The sequence below is a fragment of the Anabrus simplex genome, chromosome 3 (assembly GCF_040414725.1).
Source record: "Anabrus simplex isolate iqAnaSimp1 chromosome 3, ASM4041472v1, whole genome shotgun sequence".
Taxonomy (NCBI): domain Eukaryota; kingdom Metazoa; phylum Arthropoda; class Insecta; order Orthoptera; family Tettigoniidae; genus Anabrus; species Anabrus simplex.
This window is the reverse complement of record NC_090267.1, coordinates 187,357,742-187,380,635: the sequence shown is the minus strand read 5'-3', so window position 1 is coordinate 187,380,635 and position 22,894 is coordinate 187,357,742. Positions and strand designations below refer to the sequence as shown.

The following is a 22,894-nucleotide window of genomic DNA, read 5'->3' as shown; positions in this document are numbered from 1 at the left end:
GATATGTTCATAAAATGTCCATATAATTATGTCACTTGCTATGTTTCACTGTCATATTTTTGTAGCTCATTTTCCATAACTTGCATTTTTAATCCATGGTTTTCTTTATAAGTTAAAACTATTGAAAATATTTGCTTGAAAGTTTGCATGCTAGTGTACATGCTGTAGGCTCTTTTCTTTGATACAAGTCATTTTACTTCTTAGTTGTGCAAACATTAGAAAGTGATCAAAAATAACAATTACGAAAAATTATTTTCTGAAGGATTATCATACACATTCTACAGTATGTCTGAATCATTTCATTTGAATAATTTATTTATTTGATATTAAACATCAAATGTAATACCAGTAGCCTTTATCATCATACATCAATATATACTCCCTATATAAACATAACTACCGTACGCGCACCTTTTAGCGATACATGGACACCCTAGTGCTGAATAGGTCGACCTCGGGTATCTTCGAGATTCGTATTGGCAACCTATGAAACACAAACTATGAATCGCTTATGCATCGCTGTGCGACATCTGGCGTACACTTTACGTACTAGCACTGTTGTTGTTTACACAGCAAAGCCAAACTATAGAATTCATGCTGTGAACAAGATTCACATCGAGACATGTTATATACTGTTATATAACGTGTGTATGACACAGTTGTTGGCTTAAGATAATAAAGGTTTAGAAAATTCATATCGATCGATCATATTATCGATTCAATTCAGATTTAATATTCATTCAGTTGGCAGTATAACCGGAACCGTGAGAGCTCCCTCCTTCCTCCACCCCCTCGTACAAAGAAATATCTATAAAAGGTGCGCGGACTATAACATAATCAAATAATACAGTATATAGGCGTCTTATATAGTGTGTCCAAAAAGTAACTCTGCAGTGGACTGTAGGGAAAATGTAGGAATGACATGACAGTTTCATCTGTCTGAATATGTTAAGCGAGACCACTTATGTCTGGAGCTCTGACAATCCTCACTAGTGGAAGGAAATGCCTCTGCATGATCAGAATATCAGGGTATGGTGTTCCTTAAGTCGGCAGTGTGTTATTGAACTAATTTTTTTCCATGACCCCTTCAACACAAAAATTCTGGAACCTTTCCTGCCCCCACCCAACGAGCATGAGATTCAAGAGTGCTAGTTTCAACAAGATGAGTCAGTTGTATTGTACCCTCCAGAAGGTGCAACACACAGCATCATGTGCAGACATGTCTGCAGGTCACAGAAGGACATTTCAAACATGTGTAGAGAAAATTGCACTGCAGTAACTACCACTAAAATTTCAAATTTCAAATTTTAACTGCACGGTTACTTTATGGATCTCAAGACATACACATCAGTAGTATAAATATACTCTCTGTAGAAAGTAAACAAACATACCATACTCAAATAATGACAGACATGACGTTTAACAACAACAAAAAAATTCATTTCAGTATTGTAAAACATTATTCATTGGTGGTGTGCTGATGCAGTCTCTTATTCACACTCCCAGTCTGGCCATCCTGACTTTGAATCCTGGCAACATCTGTTGTTGATATAGATCTTACAGATCGTTTTAGAAAAAGAATCCTATAAATATTCAATATATTTATAGTACAAGTCCTGTTTAGTTGTAAAAGATTAATATACAAATTTGATACAATTTTTACAGCTAATTAGTAATTTTAAAATGAACAATATTTTGTGAATGGTAATAAATGTATATTAACTACGCAAAAGAAAGTAGCATTTGACTTACACTTATTGAACTATAAAAATTTGAAATTGACTAAATTTAAGCTAGTGAAAGTTCTACCTCTCTCCTAACTTTACATTTCACTAGATTTCATATTTTGTGCATATTAATCAAAAAACTGACAAAATTATTATACTATGTTATTAGTTTTCTATTTTTCACTCTTGTCTGAGGACTGAGATAACTTTTATGTAGATGCGCTTCATTTGTCCATTCCAGCCCAGGGCCTCCCCAATGGTGAGGCTGCCCTGCAACATGCAGCTTACCCTAGTATGCAGTATCCCGGAGTTGGTGAGTCACATGGCATACTGCACGGTATACAATTTTATTATTCTTTCAGTGAAAACTTCTAGTTCACACTGACATAAGTATTCTCTCAGCTTACAAGTGATATCAATAATAGTGTTATATTAATTACTACTTATTTTGAAAATATTGTATTTTAGTTTGAAAAAAAATTATCAGTACCATTTCTTCCCTTTAGTGTGAATTTCACATATTTTCTTAATTTTTACACTTAACAATCATGTAAAATCTATATTTTGCTTAGTAACATTTGAATATATATGAACACAGCTACCATATCAAACCTTGGTTCATAATATTGGTTCATGTATTTCAGTTGTCAATTCCCTCCTGAAAACCTTATACCAATATGATATATTTGAGGAGAGAACTTCTGTTATAAATTTATAATTTTAGTAGAAGTCTTTAGGGATCTTCTATGCTGGACAGTTAGACGTTTGCCTTCCACTGCTGCATCCTGGGTCCAAATCTCAGTAACTTCATGTGGAAGTGAAAACAGAGGTGGAACAGATTTCTCCAGGATCTCCAGTGTCCCCTGTTGGTTTCACTCCAGTAACACTCCATCATAATATATTTGAATTCACCTCTGAGGTGCGCAACGAACATCCTGCACACTGTTCTACGTCAGAGCCCAGATTTCATTACCTGACCCAGCACTTGGCTAGATTAAAGTTAAGTAGAAGTCACCATAAATCATAACATTGATGAGTATATATATCTCAGACCCAGAAAAATGACAAGTAGTCATACTAAAGAATAAATAAATGAGGAAGTAGAGAATTATCACCTTGGAAATCATCCATTTGCCCCTTGAGTGGCTCAGTTTCTCCTTTCCTGTCTTAAACACATATAACTTCCACTTTCCTTTAAAAGACTGATATTTTAATCTATTTTTCTGCGTTTAAACTTTTCTTTAAGCATCTTTCTTAGCGTTGTTTAGTACTATTTTACAGATAATCAATTCTTTACATGTAGGTTCTGAAGAGAGTTCATTGACAAGAGCTCAATATAGTTTACATTGTACATCTCCTTCCTTACCATTGTTCTGAATATTTAATGGTGATGGTTGTTTACACAAGCCCATACTTCCTATGTTCTGATAGTGAATGCATATGAATTAGACCACCTACAGTACAAATTACATTTCCAATCAAAATACATTAATTAATTGTATAGTTTTCAATATTTTTCATATTGTCCTTAATGTAATATTTGAATGTTGAAGGTAACTTTACACACCCTATTCAGATATCTATTTCTAGTTACTCATATCACAAAATGGTTTCAAATATTGTACATAAATTGCAGTACACTGTCATAGATCAACTACCCTTGTTCTTTTTTGTCTTTTTCATTCCTAAAATAAAACATACAAGCCTACTTCCATATCAGATGGAAATACTTCACTACTAAAATGCAATAGAAATGAGAAATGAAAATCCACAGCCCATTTCCGGTCATTTCACCGGGTCAGAAATGGAATAAATGAAGTCCCCAACTAGCGGCATGGATAGGAATGGCAACCAGAGCCTGTCACACCCCTCTGGGGCAATGATTGATGACTGACAGATGAAATGAAATAATATTGGAGAGTGTTGCTGGAATGAAAGATGACAGGGAAAACTAGAGTACCTGGAGAAAAACCTGTTCTGCTTCCACTTTGTCCAGCACAAATTTCACATAAGGTGGCCGGGATTTGAACCACAGAACCCAGCCCCGAGAGGCCGCCATGCTGCTGCCTGAGCCACAGAGGCTCCGAATAGTAATGAGCATGCTTTTAAAAATAAATTAGATACTGCTTAATCAATACAGTATGACTATTCAAAATTATAACATTACGTTAATGGCTCTATAATAAATTTGAATCTTCAGGATGAATTAAAAACCTGCGCACTCTATTCAAATTCCTTTCTACCTATGGTTGATGGTATTTAATTTCAAAGAAATTGTTTCAAGTCGTTTTGAAAAAATATTAATATATTGTTTATTCATTGAACATGCTTGGAGCCTGAGATCTTGTCTCAGTGGGAACTTGAAGAAGCTGTTAAATGTGATTTGTCCCTGTATGTGTTACATGTGTGGTGTGTGTGTGTGTGTGCGTGTGTAAATTTTTGGCTGCTTCTTTTTCTCCTTGCCTGGTTTTCGTGAAATGTTAAGTTATTGTCTTGCTACTTATTGTTGTATATTTTGTGTTGGAACGGAACACAGAGCAGACATGAATGGAAAATTAAACCAGGCATTAGATTGAGACAAAGTTGTGCATACCTGTTTTGTTACAAATTGAATGAAGAGAAACAAATTTATTTTAAGAACAGGAGAACGATAATATCAACACAATTTTCCTATAATGGGCATGGGTAAATTTAAATTTCCTTCAACTTACCGCTGTGGCCAAGATAATTATATTTGATTTTCCTTATGAATAACCTGCCATCGGCCGTAGTTGTGTTGAAACACTGGATCCCGTGAGATCTCCGAAGTTAAGCAACATTGGGCATGGTCAAGGTTTGGGTGGACTGCCACGCGCTGTTGGTGGGGGGTAAGGGAATGGAGGAGCGGAAAGGAACTGGCCACCCTACCGTATGTAAACTCCGGCTCAGGCGCATCTCTGCGGAGGTTTGGACCTGCCTTTGGGCAGAATACACCCTTACCTTACCTTTATGAATAACCTGTTGCTAAAGAAGAGATGATAATTCAGCTGCAAATTCAGTGCTGTCTAATAGTGTTCTCTAGACAGTTTAGCTGGCACGGAGGCTATTTACACAAGTTGGGGGTCATATGACTAAAGTGGAACTCCTCTGGATGAAGATGAGTGATGCATCCTGTAAAACGTTTTCAAAATATCTATCCTATGACACATTGGTATTTATATCAGAACTATGAGAGTGTACTGGAATAAAGGCATGTCAGTTGTTATCTACTTATTGAAGAAGTCCTGTTCTTGGTTAGTAAATCTGCATTGGAACATTTGGTCATTACAATGATGTGTTTGGGAACAAAGAAGAATTTTGAATAAAATAGACATTTGGGAGCAGCTAAACACTGCGATATCATAGGGACCTTTGTATAAATAATGAAATATGTATTGGAATTATTAAGCTATGTTAAATGTTTAGGAGACGGAGTGTAGGAAACAGAGAATTGCTCTACGTAAGAACTCATGCTATATTGTCAGAAACAATGAAGTATACGGTTCAAAATCAGTCCATTTTTGGGAGTGAAATCCTCTTTGTAAACACTGGTAACATGTCAGGTGAAACCCATACCTTCATGAGAATAGAGTGGGAAAGATTATGTTTCAAGGAATTTCTTTCTCTTGCAGCTTAATAGCAAGAGAGGCATGTTTGACCTCTGTGAAACAACAGTCTGTCTCAAGTAGACATAACACAAATGGTGTCAGATGCAATAAAAATTTAAGATTTCTTTATTTAACCCTCCATAGGGCACAACAGTACAAAATTATATAAGCCCATGCTTTATTCGGTGCCATTGTTGGCCACTGTTGAAGCTATTCCCCTCCTCCCCAGCAGCTGCCTGATTCCCACCCCTCTATCACTCAGTTAAGAGCAAGCCGCTGTGCAGAGCGTGTGTCAGTCTCTACTAGCCTTGTGAAGCAAAAGGATACATTGTTCCAGATGCAGTTATACAAATTTTCATGTTAGTGTTCAGCGCTGGATGTTTTTATTTCACTGTTCTCGTGTACCTTAGTGCTTCTTTTATGAAATTGCTGATCAGCATAGATATTTAGACTAGAAGTATCCCAGTGATGTGCTATTGGTTCATAATTTGCTGTTTGATTATGATGAAAATCTAGTTGACAATGAAGATTTAGGTGAAGAATCTGACTCAGATGTTGATGACTTAGAGCAATGGGATGGGAATTCTGAAACATAGGAAAATAGTGAAGATGAAGAAATTAAACCAAATGCCAGGCTTTTCTATTTGGGAAAAGATAAAAGAATTTGTATTTATCTCAGTACACCTCTTCATGCACATAAAACACACTACACTACAACTACAGTAGAAACACATAACAGTTAAATTCATCCCTCAATATAGGGTTAAAGATGATCCAAAACAACATGTGCAACACACATCACTAGGGTATGAGAAAAGCAGTGGGAAAAGAAATAAATATTGTAAAGAAATGATCATTTAAAAAGTACTTATATTGTGAGCAATCACAATTAACAGTGTAATGAACAAATAAAGGAAAGAATATTGAAGAACATCAAATGATATTCAAATTACTTGCAAGAGGAAAAGAACCATGATGTTGTCGAAAGGTTAGAAAGAATTTTGTTAAGACACAAAGAATGGAAAATAACAAATGTAACAAATATCATTTCTGCACTGAAAATCTTGACAGCTAAGGCTTATATATCATTTTAATGTGGCATAATAAAAAGGTTTATTTTGCTTTCAAAGACAAAATTTAGATCTTACCATATTTCAAGGTTTCCCTTGCGCTGTGAAGTTCTTGCTTAAGACAACTGAAGATGATTTGGACCTTTTTCTTGCAACATCTGTTAACTAATCAACTATATTAAGTAGTTGTCTTCTGATCCTAGTTTCTTACTGTCTATGCTCACCTTCATATTTCTCTCTTTCCTTTGCCTGTGTTGATTGGCTTTTTTCTTTTCCTGAAATTCCCACATCAAGATTGAAATTCTATCCATATGAGCCATCAGTGAGTGATGAACATGGAAGCAGCATCATCATCATCATCATCGTCAGGCAGTCAGTCATAAACAAGCATGGTGGTCTTCCTATGCAACACACTTCTAAGGGTGTCTCTTCAGATGGCTGAAAAGACTAATCCTTGAACTGCACATTTTGCCAAAGTGTGGGCAGGTTTTGCCAGCTGGAAGGGATCCCTTTGTTTGGACATTTTGCCAGACCATCCTTTTCCAGAGGTCTTTATTATCAAATATATCATCACTCTTCATCAGGTGCGCTGAAAGTCATTGATGCTGGAAGGAACACTTCAGACTACTTTTAAACTGAAGCTCGACTGCTGCCGAAGATTTCCTCCAATATGTGCCACAACATCCTCTGAAACTGTGGATGGCAGTCCAACCAACCTTCCATGAATTCACCAAAGCCCTTAAAAGTATGAAACCAAGAAAATCTCCCAGACCAGATAACATCCCTCTAGAACTTATTCAAAGTAGAGGACTATTTTTGAAGACCAGGATTTTCTCCCTAATTCTAGTAATTTGGGAAACACAGAAGGTGCCTGTCGAGATGAAAAATGCCACCAAAGTAACCATTTTCAAGAAAGGTGATAGAGGTATCTGTGGCAATTATCGTGGCATTTTCCTACTATCCATAGCAGGAAAAGTTCTGGCAAGGATTTTGTTGAACCGTCTTTAGACTGTCTCTGAAATTGTACTCCCTGAGTCTCAATCTGAGTTTCGGGCCTCAAGAGGTACCATTGACATAATATTTTGTGCTAGACAAATCCAAGAGAAATGCAGAGAACAACAAATCCTGCTTCTTTTAGTATTTTACGATCTGGAAAAGGCCTTTGATTCTGTTCGTACGGAAGCTATGTAGATGGTATTACGGTGCTTTGGCTGTCCTGACAGTTTTATAGGCTTAATCCAGACTCTTCATGATGGAATGGTTGGACGTATTCATCAGAATGAGCTATCAGCAGAATTTCCTATCACAAATGGGCTCAAGCAAGGCTGTGTGCTTGCCCCCACCCTTTTCGCCCTGTACTTGGCAGTCATGTTTCATGTTTCACGAGACTTCTACTATCAACCATGTCAGTGTGGAAATTAAGTTTCAGTATAATGGTGGACTATTCAACCAAACCAGGCTCCATTCTCAGAGATTGACTCATAATACTCGGATAATGGAGCTTCAATATGCTGGTAACAATGCAACACCTGCCCATACACCTGAGGCGCTTCAAACATCCATAAACTGTTTTAAGGAAGTTTATGAATGATTTGGTCTGACCAACACCCATAAGACTAAAGTACTAGCGCAGCTGGCACCAGGTGGTACTGTCCTTGAACTATATGTCACCATAGCAGGAACACCTCTTGAACAAGTAGACCAATTCACCTACCTTGATAGAAAACTACACACTGCAACTCAGAAAAGGATGTGGAAAATAGAATACGCTCTGCCCATGCAGCTTACAGCCATCTCTCCCACCAAGTTTTCTTGAATAAGGATCTCAAAAATATACCAAACTAATGGTATACCAAGCTGAAGTCATAACATCATTACTATATGGATGTGAAACCTGGACACTTTATCATTGTGACATAAAGAAACTGGAATTCTTCCATCAGCAGAAACTTAGATCCATCATGAACATCAAATGGGATGTCTACATAAGCAATGCAGTAGTTCTTGACAAGACGCATATGAACAGCATAAAAGCCTTCATCATCACTCATCGGCTTAGATGGGTTGGTCACATCCAGCGTATGAATGATAGCAGACTGCCTAAACAACTTCTCAATGGTGATATTGGTTATGGGCCGATGACCTTCGATGTTAGGCCCCTTAAAACAATAAGCACACAAGATATTGGTTATGGCAAAAGGCTTCAAGGTGCTCATTTGAAACCAGCTTAAGAAGACTATGAATAGCACCAACAGAAATGCCAGCACCTGGGCAACAACTGCACAAAACCGTGTTCTCTGGTGCAAAGCTACTGCAGAAGGTGTCTCACTTTTTGAGCAGGCACGTCACAAACAAGAAATTGAAACACATGAAAAGCAGAAACTATGTCAGATCCAACCACGTCCTCCACCCACCTTTAGATGTGACTTGTGTGGCCACATGTTTCATGCAAAGATTGGCTTGATCCATAATCGGCGACATTTCCACAGAGCCAACAGACTTTAAGAGGAACTGCATGCCATGCTGTGTGTTCACTCAACTTTGCTCTGTAGCTCAGTGCTACAAAGACCTTATTCGGTGTCTTACATCAATGAAAGAGAGAGGAACATCTAGGCCCCTTAGTGGCACTTCTGCACAAGCAGTTGGCATTACACACAAATTGGACACCATCAGCCTATGACGACGTTGTGTGGCAATCTATGTTATAAAATGTTTGAAATTCCTTCAATAAACATAAGTGTACATGCAATGGTCAGGAATCCTGTTCCTGTGTAATGCATAGCATACATTTATACATCCCTAATAAAGAGAGTACCAAAATAAGAATTGTCAGTTTGAATCATTTTGACATTAGTTGTACAGGAGTGTCCCCTTCATACAAGGTTGAAAAGTTTCTACACAGTGGATCTCAGTCCCTGAGGCAACCAAGAGTTTAGTTTGCAGTACAGCATGCACAAGTAGGAATGTAGGAAAGATCACAATATGAAGATAAAGTTGGAATTCAAAAGGACAAATTGGGGCAAATATTCATTTACAGGAAGGGGAATTAGGGGTTGGAATAACTTACCAAGAGAGATGTTCGATAAATTTCCAAAGATAAGGAATCTGCCACCTGGGTGACTGCCCTAAATGCAGATCAGTAGTTACTTTTATGAATATGCCAGTGTAATGAAGCATTGTCTTGAAAAGAGAGGCAAATAGACCGAGTGAGTTGGCTGAACAGTTCAAGGTGTGGAGCTGTTACTTTGCGTTTGGGAGATAGTGTGTCCAAATCCCACTGTTGGCAGCCCTAAAGATGGTTTTCTGTGGTTCCTCATTTTCACTCCCAGCAATTGCTGGGGCTGTACCTTAATTAAGGCTACGGTTGCTTCCTTCACAATCCTAGCCCTGTCTTATATTATTGTTACCATAAGACCTCTCTGAGTTTGTGTGACATTAAACAAATAGGGAAAAAAGAAGAGGCAAATAGAAATCATTGTTCTTCTAGCACTTTCCTCAAACCCTTGTGGGGTCACGGGTGCAAACTACATTGTATGTGTGAATTTGTCCCTGTTTTATGACCAGATGCTCTTCTTGCTGAGCTGTGAATTGAATCACAAACACTCTGACCAAAGGCCTCTACACTGATCTTTCAGCCAAGGAGTCAGTCAAATAGGAATCTTTTGTTAAAACAATATTGTTACTGAATTGGTTATCATAGTTTTAGTTTTTAAATATTTTTATTTATTACATCACACCAACACAGACATTTAACAATGGAATAGGAAAGGGCTATGACTAGGAAGGAGGTAACTGCAGTCTTAAGGTACAGCCTGATGTGAAAATGAGAAACCACAGAAAATCATCTTCAGGGCTGCCGACAGTGGGGTTTGAATCTACCATCTTCCAAATGCAGGATGACGGCTACGTGACCCAAACCACATAGCCAACTCGTTTATAGTTTTAATCATACTACAAATTAAACAAATGAGACTCGCCAGGTAAGAACATTTCTGATTCATGCATACTATCTTAAATTAATTATGCTTCTGTACACTGATGAATGTAGTTGTCTGACTCATTGGCTGAATGGTCAGCGTACTGCCCCTCGGTTCAGAGGGTCCTGGGTTCCATTCCCGGCCGGGACGGGGATTTTAATTGCTTCTGATTAATTCTTCTGGCTCGGGGGCTGGGTGCTTGTGTATGTCTCGACATTCTCCTCTTCATATTCAGACAACACACCACACTACCAACCACCACAGAAACACGCAATAGTGATTACGTCCCTCCATATAGGGTTGACGTCAGGAAGTTCATCCGGTCTTAAAATAGGGCCAAGTCCACATGTGCAACACAGTTCACACCCACAACCCCACAGGTGTGGGGGGAAAAGCAGTAGAATGTCATTCAAATCTCTGTTTGACAGTTTGTTCCACAATTTCATAGCCAGAGAAATCATGTTACTAAAAAGCATTAAAAGTATGAAATGGACTGTGGTATGAAACATAATTAACATTCATAATGTTCATTCCTGCAGCAAAACAGATATGCACAATTTTCAGACATTGTTATACCTGTGAATGTTTTAGTTTAATGTGTGTTTCATATGTGCATGAATAACCACTTGATACCATTCTAATATTTATTATGAAATTTCATTAACTTCCTTGATCATAAAATATCCTGACTGTTTATAAAAGATTCTTTCAATTTCCTCCCATGAAAGATATTTTATTAAATATATAATATTTCTATTTTATGATGCATTCACAAGTGGTTTTCATTTTGATGTTCAACTATATTTGGTGTTATAATGTATACATTTATACATAGTTTCATTTGAATTTTGCTTAATTTGTGCATGAATATTTATACTCATTTTTTAAATATTTCTTTTAACATTGCACAACTGCTTCAAATAATTTTGGCTTTGCTTTTCATAAAAATAAAATGTTTCCATTGTATTTTAACTGAATTATTTTAGGTAAATAAACAATAACATTTCCAATTTATCCTTATATAAATTGAAATTGAATTAAACAATGTAAATTTACATTTAAAGTTCCTAAAACTAAGGGAAGAGTCAATAGTGGAGCTCTTAACAAACAGGAATCATTAGAATATTCCAGATATCCCTCTGATGATGGAAGGAAACCAAACCTGTATTATTTTTAGACATTTATTAACACCATCATGATAATGCCCAGAATCTAAAGCTTTTCCTAATTTGAATCAGCTTATTGCTCTCTTCCTTGGCTGTGATACATATCCAGGTATCACCTCAATCTGGTAAACATTGCAGCAGCCATTTAATCCATCACCCTTGCTTATTCTTTTACTTTTTTAAATTATCTTGTATTGATCATACACTGGATATTATTTTGATGTGTTCTCCGGCAGCTTACCCTGCGGTTTATGGCCAGTTTCCACAGGCCATTCCCCAACCGATGTCCACCGTCCCCAATACGCAAAGGGAAGGTAAGGCAACACCTAACTTAACACTTCAAGGGGTGCAGAAAATCTTCCTTCTCCCAAATTTTCATTAGTTTATGTTTTGACCTTTTATTTACTTCTTATATATTATTTTCAATTAAATACTTCACTGCTCATTATTATTTTTTGTGATTATCTGTTAAATTCCAAACTCTTACTATTAATAATATCATATTGAATTACCTTGCCTTCCATGAGCAGAACTGGTGGTGATATGGTTTATAAATTTCAGGCACAGCATCAGTCATTTGGTGCAAACTGTATTTATATCATTCTGTAATTCAAACATCCTTATGATGAATTGTTTCAGAGCAAAATTATCATACGTGTAAACCATATGTATCCATCCATTTCCTTTCCTATTTTTTCATAAATAAGGGATGAAAGAAACTGAATCATGATCTAAAACCTCTTACTCTATTTCCTTTACGAGTGTTACAAATATTCATTTCTAATGATAGCCTCAATGCATACTATAATAGTAGCTAAATGATTCTGTCCTTTACAAATTTAAATTATAGTAATATTGGAAACTGTGAAAAATATGTCAGAATTAATAAGAAAACATGTTTAAGTACCAGCTAGTAAATATGAGAATATATTTGAATTTTAATAAATGAATTTTAAATATTTGATAAAATATATAAAGTTAAAGAAAATCATGAACAATGATTCTGCTATTGCTAACTACACTGTTTTAAAAGATATTAGATATTTTTACAAAACTGGTGTAATTAAATGGTAAAATTAGGATTTCTCAAATATGTTCTTTTCATATTTCATCTGTACTAAAGATAATTGCAGAATGTGTGGGAGGTGGAGGTGGAATACACAGTATTTATTGTTCTGCATATAATATAAAGGAAATAGAAAAATAACCAGAAATTACCACTAGATTATTTCAAATTCGATATTTTAAAATTGGATTACCAATATGTTAGAATTGTAGGCAGAAATTTCTGTCAATTTTATGGAAAACCACTGCTAATTCTCTTACATACTTCAGCAATTAAAATACTAATTTATCATTAAAAGACATAACACAAAATCTGCTGATAAGGCCTCAATACTCCTATATCCTCAAACATATCAATAACCATATCTGTAAAGACTGTTTCACTTACTGTTGGTTTAAAATACACTTCCTGTAGCATGATTGTTATTTCCAACTTTATAAGCTACTGTATGTTGTAAGCCATAGTCAAGTGTTCTTTTCTCTTAAAACTAAACTAACATTCTCACCCTTCCTTCTCCCCATTATTCAGTGTTATCCTACCTCTCTCTGTGGATTAGTGATTTAAAAAATATTAATTTGACACTCCTTGCCATACGATGTTGGCATATTAAAGGTCTCTGGAGACACATTTGGTGTTAACCCGACAAAATTAATGAAAACTCAACCATAGATCACCCAGCAGAGATCTAGTTTATTTTTCCATCTGGTAGAGTAAAACAGAAGTATAAAATTGATACACAGGGAGCCTAGATAACATCAAATTAAAATGCTTGCACACAGCAGCTGAGACCACAGAATGATAATTATTTTAACATATCATGGTGGTCTCTTAGGACCATGGTTAACACTTACTAGTGTTTCTGGATTGTCAGTACTCCTTCGTCTTGATGGAGAATGCAGTTCTTTGCTCTTTGGACCACTTTGACTAGGTGTCTTCTCAGTCTTTCTGGAAGATTCTTTAATCCATGTACCCAGGTCCTGAACTTGCTTCTTTCTTAAACAAGTGTCTCAGAGACACCAATCAGATCCTTCTTCACTGCAGTTGCCCATGCAGTCATACACTTCCAAGCCATTAGAAGATCAAAAATTCTTTGAGATACACTGGTGTTAGGCATTCAGAACAGATTGCCATAAAACATACGATGGCACTTCCTCATAACAAGTGAGAGCTTTTCAAATTTAGAGTCCAGCTCTGCATTTGAGCCCTCACAATTGTGGCGTGAACCAAACATCCTCCTCATTTCAATTGAATCCTCTCTATTACACCTTGTTGAGTGAAGCACAAGAATTCAGCAGCATACAAGACTTCAAGATGTACTACTGTGGTGTAATGGTGGTATTTGGTCTGCCATGAGATTGATTCGGACTAATAAGTGGGTTTGCAGAGGTGAAAAGCTGCTTAAATGAGTTTAGCCCAAGATTTCAGAGTTGCCTTCTCTGATGCGTCATAGGAAATGATTGCTCCAAGATATTTAAAATTAATACAAAATTTGATTTTTTCAAATTTGGTATCAAGAAACCCAGTCTTAATCACAAAGGATCTATAGATTTCCATTATGAATTTCACTTGTGACTAGGTGTTCGTCAGAGTTGTCCACACCCATCCCCTTGAGGATATCAAAAAGACTGAGCTGGTTGTTTGAGTCATAGGCCTTCTTGAAATCAACAAAAGTCAATAGAAGTAGAGGGTCTCTCTTGTAAACCCAGACTGCCCAGCAGCATTTCTACTCGGAGACCTAAGCAGCTGTATGAGAGGCGCAGGCATAGTTCTTGACCTTGCAAGGAGCATGCACGTGTTCGACCTAGCATCAGTATGACAATGAAATTGAAATAATAAATAAGGTAGTTCAACCTATTCAATACAAATAAATATGAAATGTAGTATTACATTCCTATTTAATTAAAAGCGGAAGCAGTACCGGTTTCGACCCTAATCTGGGTCATCATCAGCCGAATAAAATGTAAAAAACAATGCAAAGATAAATGAGAAATTAAAGAGTGAGTCTTTCACAAAAACAGTTGAAGAGGCAAAATATGTTAATGGGGATTGGCACTGTGCAATTTTAAATCGTAAAATCTAGAAGAAGTAGAAAGTCAGTCACTTATAAGAAGTAAGGCGCAATCTTCTGAATAGTAGCACAACACATACAAATTTCAGCACTGTCTCATAATGTTTACAAGAAGAGGTAAAAAGTTAAATGAGCCAGCGAATGAGGCGCGAAGTCACAATATAATTAATGAATATGAAGTCCCAAATTGTTTAGAAGTCGAAGACGAGTCGCTTGATTGAAGTGAATTGCTAGCCCCTGAAGATCAGTGCAAAACACTCAATGTCCAGCACTGTGCTTTCAAATGCCAACTGAACTTGGTGAATAGCTTGATGAACCAGTCTGTAATTGCTTCGATTGAGAAAATGTATATATATAATACAATATAATATAATTTAAGTACGTAAACAGGATCTTGTAGATTCTTTAGAACAGTTGACATAAAAAACTAACATCAGTAGTCAGTATGAATCTCAGCTGTTAACATGGCGAGAGAGTTATCATCGCAACACCGTATTTTCGTATATGTAATAGTTATTTTAAGTACGAGTCAACTCGATGGGGACGCGATGCATTTGTTCAGCAATTTCCTGGTGAAGTGCCACCTTCAAGAGCACAGATTCACATAATTGTAAATAAATTTGAAACTACTGGCTCAGTGCTCAAAAAAAATCATGCACACACACAAACTGTTTTAACAGAGGAAAAGCAAGATGACATCAGTGCGAATCTTGAACGGTCACTGAGTAAATTGCTTGCAAAATTACCACAACAAGTAGGGATTTCGGTTTCTTCTGCATACAGAGCTACAAAGCTATTACACATCAAACCATACAGGTGTACACGGGCCCATTGTTTAAAACCTGCTGATCCAGCCGCAAGAGTGTGATATTATGAGTAGTATCTTGCATCATTTCATTCCACCCACAGCTAGTGTTCTTTTTGGATGACGCCTGGTTTCATCTTTATGGTCATGTGAACAGTCATAACTCTCGCTATTGATGTGCAAAAAATCCTAATGGTGTTTATGAAGTCCCTCATTATGAAGGATGACACTTCCAGCATCTTTTATAAGGTAAGATTTCATATAAGATAGTGTACACGCTTAAAGTAAGGCGGTCGTGCATGTTTTAAGTTGTGCTGAGGCAGTTGCCATGCTGCAGAGTACAAACACAGTGCACTCAATCTGGGTTTACATGAGAGACCCTCTAGTTTGGCACAATCTCATTATGATGATACTCTTCAGTCAAAGATCTGTTCACTCCAGGAGCAGGTCTTACAGAAGCTGGCTTTGATATTCACCAGTCTGTAGAACAGTATTAGGTTTAATGTGACTTTGAAGTGCTTTTCAGAAGATTTTATAGGAAAGTGAATGAAGAGGTATTCCTCTGTAGTTATGTACATTTGCTTTATTGCCTTTTATTTTTATGGAGAGCATGTATAATAGCTGACTGCCACTCCTTAGGAATATTTTCCGATTCCCATATATTGTGAACGATTTCTTCCATTTTGACAACAAAATTGGTAACAGACATTTTCAGAAGTATGTATAATGACAGACTTGAAACTTACATTGCCTAGTTGGCTATGTTCAAGTTTCTACATAATTGAAAACATCTTCTCCATTATTTTCCACCCCTTGGTCTCTTTTTATGATAACAATGAAGTTATCCTGAGTGCAGTATTCCCTGTCATTCCTCACTCACTCAACACTGCATGGAAAATTACTTCTAGACCCAAGGCAACTTTCCTAACTCCAAATACAATAAAATGAAAGACCTATAGAGACACCATAATAACCCAGACTATTAAACAGGATATGTCCCATGACTGTAATATGCTTAGCTTCTGGATGAAGTGACAATGAACAGGGTCGCTGCTGCTGCTGCTGCTGCTTGAATTCACTAATGACAGATTCAATAACTTTTCTTTATCTTTCTTGATAGATTATAGAACTTTACTCTCCAACCAGTTTGCAGGAATTATGTAATTCACCTATGCATGATGATGATTATGACATAACCTCTCCTGCCCAAAGGCCAACCTCACCTTCCCGAGATGAAAACCTGTTCCCAGCCCTGTTGACAGAGTCACGGCGGTATAACCGTTACATCCATTATGGAGGAAATGCTGTGATTTCAGCTAGTCCATTAGCTGAGAGGTGGCAGCCCCACCAATGGTCTTACTTCCTTCAGGCTAGCAACCCGTCGGAAGGACATTTGACTGCTTTCAAGTCTTGCAAAAAGTAAAATGCAAGACCGTAACGGGTCACATGGCCCAATACTTGGAAGGAAGATGATGATGATGATGATCTTTACTTTTTCCGTGAGAACCTAAACTACTTCTTGCAAGAATCTACCCATGTCACCTCTGCTATATCAAAATGGGTGCAGAATGAGGAAAGTAAGGAAAATAAAGGGAGAATAGATATATTGTCCATGCTGCAGGTCAGTTCAGATACCTAGCAGCTGAATACATCATTAATTATTCTGTGAAAAAAGTAGCCCTTATACAAAAAATTTCCTTTGCTCTGTTCTCAGTAGACACAGTTCGTACTGGAGGCACATGCTCTGCACTGATCTGCATTTAGGGCAGTCACTCAGGTGGCAGATTCCCTATGTCGTACGATGTTGGCATGTAAAAGATCTCTGGTGACACATTTAGTGTTCATTGGACAAAATGTATTAAAACTCAGCCTTAGACTCTGTCATCTAGTGGTTTTACAAAAGAATGCTGAAGGTGAGATGGATTGATTGAATCACGAATTAAGAGATACTGAATTGAACTGGTGAGAAGAGGTCAATTTGGCTAAATTAGAAGAGAAAAATGATAGAACAGAAGGTTTGAAAAAATTATCCATCAGAGAGTTAAACAAATATTTTCACTCCTCCAAAACCGTTTAATGTTTGAAGACAAAATTCAAAATGAGAGTATATATTTTAAATCCTAGATGCAAAATATTTTTAAATATTTCACCACTAAGAGTTTAAATGGGGCTAGCTACTAAAACAAAATATTCATCTCTCCAAAACTGTTTGACGTACGAAGTTGTAATTTTCCAGGAAGGTTGTTCTTTTACGTTCTGGGTGTCAAATATCACATACTTCTAAATATTTCTCTCCTAAGGATTTAGATGGTGGGGGTTTACTTGGAAAATCACTATTCATTCTTCCAAAACCATTTCATGTACAAATTGACAATGTTACATCAAGGTTGGTCTTCTATTTCAGAGATGTTAAATAAATATTTTCCAAACATTCTACCCCTGAAACCAAACATTCATTCCTCCATTTCTATTGAACATACAAGGTCAAAATTTCACAGATTGATTACTTCTAAGTCCTAGATATTAAATAAGATAGGGTTTTAAAACATTCCAATTCTGTAGGGTTCAAATTAGTAGTTGATCTGAAATAAATAACCTGATGTCAACCTCATCAGACGAATTAATGAGGTGAAATGAATGACATGATATATGATAGTAGAAGGGAGAGGGTGAACCTGGTGCAGGCATGTAGCCTACTCCTGTCAAATAGTATCAAGGGGTCTGCTCCCATCCCATTTGATGGATGAATCACCACCAGCAGCGTCACCTTTACTCCACATGAGCACTGTGGAGAGGTTTGGAATTTAATCTATGTTAACTATGGTGTCAGACCATATAGACTCCATGCCTTAACGATCATAGCCATTTCTTGAAATATATTTTTTAAATAACATGAACTACTTTCATTCTCTAAGAAGGTTCCTGACATTTCATCTTCAATCTTGTTATACAAAGTTTGAATGACAGACAATGGAAATAATGTAATCAATTGACACTGTTCAATACAAGGATACTAGAGGTTGATCAATATTCAGCCGTATATTTAAGGGTGATCTAATCATCACAAAATTTCTTTATACTCAGTGGTGTGAAGTCACTTCTGCAAATGTTTATGGAATGGATAATGCTAAGCAAAATAAATTAGCATATATTATATGCAGATATCTAGAATAAAATTTTTCAAATGAACATGTTTCTTAATACTAATTTATTTACCTGTATCTAGACCTTTGGAATGGTGAAGATGGTGGATGAGTCAACCCATCCTCTCTGGGGAAAATTAGAAGAGGAAACCAATTTGTACTTGCTGTCAACTATAATACAAGCCTCAGATGGAAGTTTAAAAATGGAAATAGAATTGACAAGTCTCTGACTACAGTTGCACAGTATGATGCTAATGCCAATGTTCGTGCAAGTGTTAGATCAGAGAACAAAACCCGATTTGCCATCGCCATAAGACCTACCTGTGTCGGTGCGATGTAAAGCACGTAAAGCAATTAGCAAAAAAAAGATTAGGAACAATAAATATTTTAAGTAAAATAGAAAGGGAAAGGAATGAAGAAACTAAGAAAGTGGTACACCATGTACTGGATGGGTAACAGTAAATAGAAAATAAATGGAGTGGGATTTGTAGTGAATCAGAATAGTGAACTAATAGCTAAAGTTAAGTATATAAATGGAAGAATTATAATAATGCACATACATGTAAACAAGGAATTACTGAAGATAATACAGGTGTATGCTCTACAGACAGGATGTAGTGTGGAAGAAAAAGAAGAGTTCCTCAATGAACTGGAACACACATTGTTGGAGGTGGGATCATGATAATGGGAGATCTGAATGCTCATGTGGGAACTGATAGAATGGGATATGAGAATGTTCTGGGCCCACATGGATTGATGATAGAAATTAAAATGCAGAGAAACTGTTGGATTTTTGTATCAGAAATAACCTGATAAAGAGAACACATGGTTTATGAAGAGGAATAGCCATAAGATCAGCCAATATAGTTGGAATGGACAGTATGGAACACTCATTGATTTTATAACAACAGACCAGGAATGGGAAAGATACGCCATGAATACGAAGATAATCCCCAGTGAAAGTATGGAAGGTGATCATAGATTATTAATTGTGGAATTAAAACAAGTAAAAATCCCTAAAATTGTATTGAAGAAGAAACCAAAGATCAGGATTTGGGAATTGGAGGAGGAGGATAAAAGAATGGCATTCCAAGATTGGATAAAAAGGAAGTTGCCAAACATGGAAATATGAAGTGGAGAAGAAGAGTGGGACAATTTAAGACAGACATTTGTGGAATCAGAAATTGAGGTATGCAGGAAAACAAAAGCAAAAGTTAAAGGAAAGTAGACATGGTGGTGGACAGACAAAATATAAAAAGAAATAAAAGGAACAAGGTGAAGAAAGAAATGGATAAGGAAAAGCAAAAAAGTATCAGAGGGATGAGAACAAGATAGAAAGCTTACATGTGGAATACCGGTACACAAGATGGAAACTACAAGTAAAGAGGAGTATCAAGGAAGAAAACGAGAAATGTTGGGGAGATTTTACGAACAAAATTGAGCAAGATAGTTGAGGAAATCAAACTATTATATAGAGTAATAAAATCAAAAAGAATAAATCAAGAAAAATTCAAAGCATTAGAGAGAGATGGATCCATAGTACATAGCGAAAAGGGTCTTCAGAAGGTGATGGCAAAGTATTTTGAAAAACTTTATAATGAGGATGACTGCTCAGAGGAAGGAGGAAATACAAAAATGGAAATAAGATGGAGAAAAAGAAGAGAACCTGATAAAAGCTTATGATACAGTTAAGAGAAAACATGTATGGGAATGCCTACTGAAAAGGAATGTACCAAAATCATTCATTAACAAGATAAAATGTTGTATCATGAGAGTAAAAGCAGTGAACAAGTGGGGAGTGGTGAGTCTGAAACATTTTATACAAAAAAAAGTCTCAAGCAAGGAAGTGCATTGTTGCCATTATTGTTTATTATATTGATGGACAAAATCATAAAACGTACAAAACAGAGTATTAGTAGTGATGAAGTGAATGCTTTGGTATTTGCAGATGATGTGGTGATTTGGGGAAAGGGAGAAAAGGAAGTACAAAGGAGACTGGACATTTGGAATGAAAATCTGAAGAAGTTTGGAATAGTAATTAGTAAAAAGAAAACTGTAGTCATGCACTGTGTTTAAGAGAAAAAGAGAAGCCAAATGAATATACAAGGAGAACGGTTAGAGAATGTAGAACAGTTTACATATCTGGGTAGCATTATTAATGGAAGTAATGAAATCAGTCCTGAAATTAATAACAGACTACGTAAGGGTGCAACATTTTATCATCAAGTCATAGAGCTTATATGGGATGACAAAGCACCCAAGAAAATGAAATTAACATTATATTAACAGTATTTCATACCAATTGTAACATACGGACTAGAAACACTGGTAACTAATAAGAGACAAGATAGTAAGATCCAAGTAGTAGAAAATAAATTTTTAAGAACATTGGTTAAAAAGACAAGAGATAGAATTCAAAATATTAAAATCAGAGAAGAGAGAAATATAGAACCGTTAGTACAGAACATACAAAAAGCAAGACTGAGATGGTTCGGACATCTAAAAAGAATGGGAAAGGAACGGGTAGCAAGAAGGGAATTGGAAAGAGAAGTTAAGGGAAAGTGACCAGTTGGAAGATCGAGAAGAAGGTGGATGGATCAGATTTGAAAGGACATAAGAGAAGCTGGATTGGATGTGGCAGAAGTAATGGAGCAGGAAAAGTGGAAGGACAGAAAGGAGTGGAAGAGACTTGTTAACCACATCTGGGCGACTGGAGTGGGACATTGATGATGATGATGATGATGATGATGATGATGATGATCTAGCATATTCATTGATGATGTTGAACCAAGTGTTATTTTGAAAATTTCTTGTGCAAATTTCAAAATTCCTTTGAGACTATAATCATAATTAATTGCTACCATTAACTCTGACTAAATCAATTCTAAGCAGCATTGATTTCTTCAATCAGTCCATTTTAAAGAACTCTCTTAAGGGGAGTTTAAAAGGCAAGAATCTGAATTTTTTGACATTTTTCAAAATAAGTCCTACAATATTATTTAGTGTTTCATGAATAAAATGGTATATAATTTATCTCTGTGTGACTGGTAGAAGTGTTTTATTTTTAATTTTATAACATTGCTTGCATATCCATCAGTCTGGTATTTTTGGACATGCATCTCTTTATTTACCTCTGAAACTACTGTAGATAGAAGGCTGTGGTTTTTGCCTATTGATAGAGAATACTCAGCGCTCAATTTTCGTTACTCTTCTGTTTCAAATGTCTGCTGGTATGCTTGTTATTGTGCAAAGAATGTTTAATTTTGTGTGAATTAGTGTCTCTGGAAGTGCTTCCGTGTAGTTTGATTGCACTTATTTTTGTAAACAAAGTATAAATATGTCTAGAAGTGCTAGTCTATTTAGGAAACATAAGATTTGTGGCAACCAGTATACTAAAAACACAAGACCATGTAGTTCACATGTGGTAGAATCCAGCAACAGTGTAGAAACAGATTGTCAAAATGTGACACCAAACAAGAAGACAGATACGCCCCCTACCAGTGCTAGTGAATCTAAATTAGGTAAATATTTTGAAGAACTGAGATCCGGAAGGCTGAAGTTTCAGAAGAGTATTTTGAGCACAATAATTCTCTACCTGAAGCAGTTATGGAAGCTTTCAAGCCAATCTACAGAGACTTTAAGCCAATCTACAGAGACCTAGCTCATCCAGACCTTCTCAGAAAGTGTCTACATGGGCGCACTCAGAATCCCAAGTCTTTCAACAATACTGTCTGGGCTCGGGTGCCCAAAAATGAATTTGTGGGGTTAAGAACTTTGAAATGGTGAGTCAGTGATGTTGTATTAACATTTAATGGTGGGAACATGGGAAGAGAAAGAGTGTTATTGCATCTCAGCATCAACACTGGCTGTCATACTATGAAGGGACTGCAACATTTAGACAAATTAAGAATTGCCAAGGCACAGTGTGCGGCAGAGTTGAACACCAAAGCAGCAAGGTCATCCCTAAGGAAAAGGTTTTTAGAGAAAGAAGGGTACCAGGAAGAGGATATCGACAATGCTGTGGGGTGCTTTTGAGCCTTAATTTAAAAATCTGAGTGAGTTCTTATAATTTCAAGTTTTAAACCTGATTTTCTCAAAATGACTTTTTTTTACAATTAATGTCCCTGTATCTGAAAAACTACATGAAACTTTGTGAGTTGCTTTATTATATGTTACTCTCCTTACTGAAGCAGAATCATAGCACAGGTCTCCATAGACATGAAGTAAGGGGTGTCCATCTACAAAA

General features: G+C 36.4%; 1 protein-coding gene across 1 annotated transcript in view; it reads left to right on the top strand.

Moving 5' to 3' along the window:
- bru3 (bruno 3) overlaps positions 1-22,894 on the top strand; it is a 372,081-nt gene that overhangs the window by 294,283 nt on the left and 54,904 nt on the right. The window contains exons 6-7 of the mRNA XM_067142838.1: positions 1,945-2,040; positions 11,803-11,880. Coding sequence (XP_066998939.1) covers positions 1,945-2,040; positions 11,803-11,880 — 174 coding nt within the window. The remainder of the gene's footprint in view (positions 1-1,944; positions 2,041-11,802; positions 11,881-22,894) is intronic.